The 6,773-nt window shown below is 43.5% G+C and overlaps 1 protein-coding gene across 1 annotated transcript in view; it reads left to right on the top strand.

Annotated features, from left to right (window-relative positions):
* serpinf1 (serpin peptidase inhibitor, clade F (alpha-2 antiplasmin, pigment epithelium derived factor), member 1) overlaps window positions 1-6,218 on the top strand; it is a 19,598-nt gene extending 13,380 nt beyond the window's left edge. The window contains exons 7-8 of the mRNA XM_039826373.1: window positions 1,688-1,898; window positions 5,920-6,218. Coding sequence (XP_039682307.1) covers window positions 1,688-1,898; window positions 5,920-6,170 — 462 coding nt within the window. The 3' untranslated portion in view covers window positions 6,171-6,218. The remainder of the gene's footprint in view (window positions 1-1,687; window positions 1,899-5,919) is intronic.
* Window positions 6,219-6,773: the final 555 nt, after the last annotated feature.

Genomic DNA, 6,773 nt, shown 5'->3' with positions numbered 1-6,773 from the left:
CAGATTTCATCATTTTTGAGTCATTTTGTGCCCACCATCTCAAGCTCAATTTAGTTAAAAAAGGTACAGTACAGGTCGAAAGTTTGGACACACCTTCTCATTCAATGTGTTTCCTTTTTATTTTCATGACTATTTACATTGTAGATTCTCACTGAAGGCATCAAAACTATGAATGAACACATATGGAATTATGTACTTAACAAAAAGTGTGAAATAACTGAAAACATGTCTTATATTTTAGATTCTTCAAAGTAGCCCCCCTGCTTTTTATTAATAAGGGGAAAAACTTCCACTAATGAACCCTGACAAAGCACACCTGTGAAGGTAAAACCATTTCAGGTGACTACCTCATGAAGCTCATTGAGAGAACACCAAGGGTTTGCAGAGTTATCAAAAAGCAAAGGGTGGCTACTTTGAAGAATCTAAAATATAAGACATGTTTTCAGTTATTTCACACTTTTTTGTTAAGTACATAATTCCATATGTGTTCATTCATAGTTTTGATGCCTTCAGTGAGAGTCTACAATGTAAATAGTCATGAAAATAAAAAGGAAACACATTGAATGAGAAGGTGTGTCCAAACTTTTGGCCTGTACTGTACATTAAACCACGTTCAGCTTTTTCATGTTACGACTTATAAAGCCCATGAGAACCGTGGGGAGTCAACCCACAGCCACTGCGCTGCCCTGCTGAAAATGTGAAGCAGAAACGCGTCAGATGTCAGATAATGTCCATAATAATTGGACTTTTTTCAGTGGTTATGATGAGGAACAATATGAGAGAGAAATTTGGTAATCATTGATCATTGTTACATTACACGCTAAAAGTCCTGATTATTTACATGGAGTCTGGTGGAGATATGCTGGCTCTATACACGCTAAAAGTCCTGATTATTTACATGGAGTCTGGTGGAGATATGCTGGCTCTATACACGCTAAAAGTCCTGATTATTTACATGGAGTCTGGTGGAGATATGCTGGCTCTATACACGCTAAAAGTCCTGATTATTTACATGGAGTCTGGTGGAGATATGCTGGCTCTATACACACTAAAAGTCCTGATTATTTACATGGAGTCTGGTGGAGATATGCTGGCTCTATACACACTAAAAGTCCTGATTATTTACATGGAGTCTGGTGGAGAAATGCTGACTCTATACACGCTAAAAGTCCTGATTATTTACATGGAGTCTGGTGGAGATATGCTGGCTCTATACACGCTAAAAGTCCTGATTATTTACATGGAGTCTGGTGGAGATATGCTGGCTCTATACACGCTAAAAGTCCTGATTATTTACATGGAGTCTGGTGGAGATATACTGGCTCTATACACGCTAAAAGTCCTGATTATTTACATGGAGTCTGGTGGAGATATGCTGGCTCTATACACGCTAAAAGTCCTGATTATTTACATGGAGTCTGGTGGAGATATGCTGGCTCTATACACGCTAAAAGTCCTGATTATTTACATGGAGTCTGGTGGAGTTTGGTGATGGTGATTTCGGGGCTGTTTCATGTTAAACTAAAAGGATCTTACTCTTTAACTAAAAGGTCTATCTCTGTAGGGATCCTTTCCTCAAAGTCTTGATCAGAGACACACTCTGGTCTCGGTGTTGACTCGGTCTCAGTTTAGGTGGTCTTGACTACAACACTGGAGCCCACTAATCGGTTTGTTTCTCCTCGTCCAGATCGCTCAGATTCAGATGCAAGACGACGTCAGCATGTTCGTCTTCCTGCCCGATGACGTGACCTCCAACATGACGCTGCTGGAGGAGAGTCTGACCGCGGAGTTCGTCCAGGACCTCTCCATGACGCTCCTTCCTGCCCAGGTGTTCCTCACCCTGCCCGTCCTGAGGCTCAGCTACTCCACGGACCTGCAGCCGCTGCTCGCCGACCTCGGTGAGTCCTGGTCGTAGCATCAGTGAAAGTCACCCGTAGGTTTGCGAACTAAGCCTGGACGCACATACGCACACACACACACACACTTACACACACATATATAGACATACACAGACACACACACACACACACACCCACACACGCAAGCCAGACCGTCCTCCGCAGCACTGTGGAGGACGGTCTGGCAACGCAAGAGGTAACCTTTCTCCTTAAGACCTCATAAGGAGAAGATTCCTGATTGGTCCATCTGAGCTTTCATTTTCTCAAAGGCAGAGCAGGATACCCAGGGCTCGGTTTACACCTATCACCATTTCTAGCGACTGGGGGACCATAGGCAGGCTGGGGGGACTCATATTAATGTTAAAAAACCTCATAAAGTGACATTTTCATGCCATGGGACCTTTAAGATATTAACTGAAAACCGATACATTTCCAATACAAGATGAAAGGAATCAATCGTCCATTAGATTGCCATCAATCATTGTTTCCCAAATAGCAAATCAGACAATTGGTCTCAAATTTCAACACAAATAAGCACTTAACAATGGACCTTTTTCACAGCAGACATGTTGACTTGTCATAGTAGGAGAAGCACAGCTGAAATTGATAACCTTAACCTTATTTCAGTGAGTCAGCATGACCAATACCAGGACCTCTCCTAAGTGGAATGCAGCCATCAGTAATGGTTTAATACCAGGACCTCTCCTAAGTGGAATGCAGCCATCAGTAATGGTTTAATACCAGGACCTCTCCTAAGTGGAATGCAGCCATCAGTAATGGTTTAATACCAGGGTCTCTCCTAAGTGGAATGCAGCCATCATTAATGGTTTAATACCAGGGCCTCTCCTAAGTGGAATGCAGCCATCATTAATGGTTTAATACCAGGACCTCTCCTAAGTGGAATGCAGCCATCATTAATGGTTTAATACCAGGGCCTCTCCTAAGTGGAATGCAGCCATCAGTAATGGTTTAATACCAGGACCTCTCCTAAGTGGAATGCAGCCATCAGTAATGGTTTGAACACACCTGTGCTTTTCCTACTATGACATGTCAACATGTCTGCTGTGAAAAATGTCTACTGGCAACAATTTTACATAATGTCCATTTCCCTACCGGTTCCGTCTCCAGTTTTCTCAAATGATGAGCTGAATGTTTCCTCTTCCAGGAAGCAATTTCAGTGAACTGCTTTGTCCCAAACTTTTCACCACCTGCTCTCACAAAGGTGCACCAGTTTAAATGTTCCCCAGGGAAACACAAGCTAGTGATGGGTTCCAGCAATTGATGCATTTCCTCGCCCCCTGCTGGTTGACACCAGAGCCTTCTCAGGTGTAACTGAGAGGGGGTCTGGGGGGAAGCTTCATTCACAGCCTATTTCCAAAGGGGGCGTCACCAACAGACGCCACTCAAATGCCTCTGGGCTCAGTTGGATAGTCCTTCAACCAATCAGAGCAACGATCTGGGTGACGTAGCAGCGACAGCGGCATCAACGGGCTGCTGCGGTTCGGTGGCCGCCATGTTGAATGTAAACAAAAAGCTGCTCGCCATTGCTGCGCTATCATCATCGTGTGATTGGTGTAGAGCCCGCCTCAACGGTTGTGATTGGTGTAGAGCCCACCTCAACGGTTGTGATTGGTGTAGAGCCCGCCTCAACGGTTGTGATTGGTGTAGAGCCCGCCTCAACGGTTGTGATTGGTGTAGAGCCCGCCTCAACGGTTGTGATTGGTGTAGAGCCCGCCTCAGCGGTTGTGATTGGTGTAGAGCCCACCTCAACGGTTGTGATTGGTGTAGAGCCCCCCTCAACGGTTGTGATTGGTGTAGAGCCCCCCTCAACGGTTGTGATTGGTGTAGAGCCCGCCTCAACGGTTGTGATTGGTGTAGAGCCCGCCTCAACGGTTGTGATTGGTGTAGAGCCCGCCTCAATTGTTAAAAAATGAACACTTATGTTAAAACACTTAGCGGAAATGACGAGCGGGATGAACGTGACGAACGCAACACACGCGAACGCGATTTTTTTAAACCGACCCGATCTAAAATGACGACAAATTCAGCAACTGCACGGCCTGTTTCTCTCTTAAAATGTTTTCAGAAACATGTTTCGGTGAACTACTTTCACTAAAATACAAGATCGTATACCGTCCGAGCTGCCATGACAGTCTTTTAAAAATCCTCGAGCAGCCAGACCCACGTGACCCGTTCGTCCAATCAGCTGCAGGTCAAGGGCGCCGCTTGCGCTTTGTAGTCACGATGGCGCCCGTTTAGTGTGAGTAGGGTCCATTGTTCCACACTGAACTTTTTAGGGGGGGGTGGGGGGTCCTCTGGCTACTTTCAGTGCTCTGACTTTTTGCATTAGCCAGTCCTTCCAGAAAAGTCGTGTGATTGTTGCGTGGCAAAAATCCTTCATTATGCGGCATGTTTTCTTAAAAATGCGATGGAATATGCTCTATGATATTTATGCAAATTTATGCGATGAAATTGCAGGAACTTGCAAAAACTGTGGTTTGATGAAAACGAGAAAAAAAAAGTGACACCATGCTTTTTATTGATGTTCACGTCACGTAATTACATCACTTCGTAACGTTCCCATGGCAACAGGGGAAAATGGCTGCTCTCGTGTGAAGTAAACGGTAACATTTTTCAACTTTCTGCTAAGATACAGTACAGGCCAAAAGTTTGGACACACCTTTTCATTCAATGTGTTTCCTTTTTATTTTCATGACTATTTACATTGTAGATTCTCACTGAAGGCATCAAAACTATGAATGAACACATATGGAATTATGTACTTAACAAAAAAGTGTGAAATAACTGAAAACATGTCTTATATTTTAGATTCTTCAAAGTAGCCACCCTTTGCTTTTTTTGATAACTCTGCAAACCCTTGGTGTTCTCTCAATGAGCTTCATGAGGTAGTCACCTGAAATGGTTTTACCTTCACAGGTGTGCTTTGTCAGGGTTAATTAGTGGCATTTTGTCCCTTATTAATAAAAAAGCAGTCAGGAGTCATCCCAAAGGGATCAATAAAGAGAAGTCTAAGTCTAAGTCTAAGTCTCTAAGTCTAAGTCTCTAAGTCTAAGTCTCTAAGTCTAAGTCTCTAAGTCTAAGTCTAAGTCTAAGTCTAAGTCTCTAAGTCTAAGTCTCTAAGTCTAAGTCTAAGTCTCTAAGTCTAAGTCTAAGTCTCTAAGTCTAAGTCTAAGTCTCTAAGTCTAAGTCTAAGTTTCTAAGTCTCTAAGTCTCTAAGTCTAAGTCTAAGTCTCTAAGTCTAAGTCTAAGTCTAAGTCTAAGTCTCTAAGTCTAAGTCTAAGTCTAAGTTTCTAAGTCTCTAAGTCTAAGTCTAAGTCTCTAAGTCTAAGTCTAAGTCTAAAAATAAATTTGGACCTGTGTTTTTGCTAAAATCCTGGATACTGTCCTGCCTGCAATCTGGCCTCTTGTTTCCTGTGTGGTATCTTTAATAGCGAAAAGGAAAAGAGATTAACAGCTTGCAATTTTATAAGGTTTTTGATTTTGCTAAGGTTCTCCACAGTCACATGTGGTCACGTCATTGTGCCAAGGAAATGAGAACAGAACAGAACGAATTAATCAAATTCCTGTGAAGAAACAGCGAGTTAATTCAATCCTAATGAAACACCAGACTGAGCTGGTTCATATACTTTGTATATTAAATGGGTTAATGTACCAATAATAATAATAATAATAATAATAATAATAATAATATACCAATAATTTTGTAACAATTATTACAAAAGATAGTCAGGAATGTTGTTGTTACAGAGACAACTGCAGCATTTGGGCTACAATCTACAGTAAACGTTTAGATGAGAATAGTAAAAACTGCTATACCACTAAGTCACATGACCTAGGAAAAAGAGACAAATTATGTCATTTTCAGGAGTGACTAATTGTAATTTCGTGTAGACAAAACATATGTTTATGAATATGTTTATTGGTGTTGGACTGCTCAATAAATATACTACACCTGCTCATCCCTTGTTTTCACTTCCTCCCCCTCCTCTCCTCCCTGCAGGCCTCTCTGATTGGCTAGCGGACCCGGACCTGGAGAATATCTCGACTCAGCCCGCCAAGCTCGGCAGCATCAATCACAAGGTCGTCATGGAGACGGCGCCGGAGGGGAACCAGTACCCGAGCGCTGCCGCCTCACCGGCTCACCTGTCCTACCGAGTGGACCGGCCGTTCCTCTACCTGATACGGGACGAGGCCTCGGGGGCGCTGCTCTTCATCGGCAGGGTGGTCAACCCCAAGGACCTGGCAATATAACACACACACACACACACACACACACACACACACACACACACACACACACACACACACACACACCACACTAAGACACACACTAAGACACACACACACACTAAGACACACACACACACACTCAGATAGACACACACACACACACACACACACACACACACACACTAAGACACACACACACACACACACACACACACACACAGACACACAGACACACACAATAAGACACACACACACACACACACACACACACACACACACACACACACACACACAGACACACAGACACACATACACACACACACACACACTAAGACACACACACACTGATACTAAGACACATGCACACACATTGAAACACACACAGACACACACACACACACACACACACACACACATACAGACACACAAACTAAGACACGCAGACACACACACACACACACACACACTCACACACTCACACACACACACACACACACACACACACTCACACACTCACACACACACACACACACACACACACACACACACACACACACACACACACACACACACACACAGACACACACACACACACACACACACACACACACACACACACACACA

The sequence above is a fragment of the Perca fluviatilis genome, chromosome 16 (genome assembly GCF_010015445.1).
Source record: "Perca fluviatilis chromosome 16, GENO_Pfluv_1.0, whole genome shotgun sequence".
NCBI lineage: Eukaryota > Metazoa > Chordata > Actinopteri > Perciformes > Percidae > Perca > Perca fluviatilis.
Note: the sequence above shows the minus strand (reverse complement) of the source record. Positions and strands in the feature narration are given on the sequence as shown.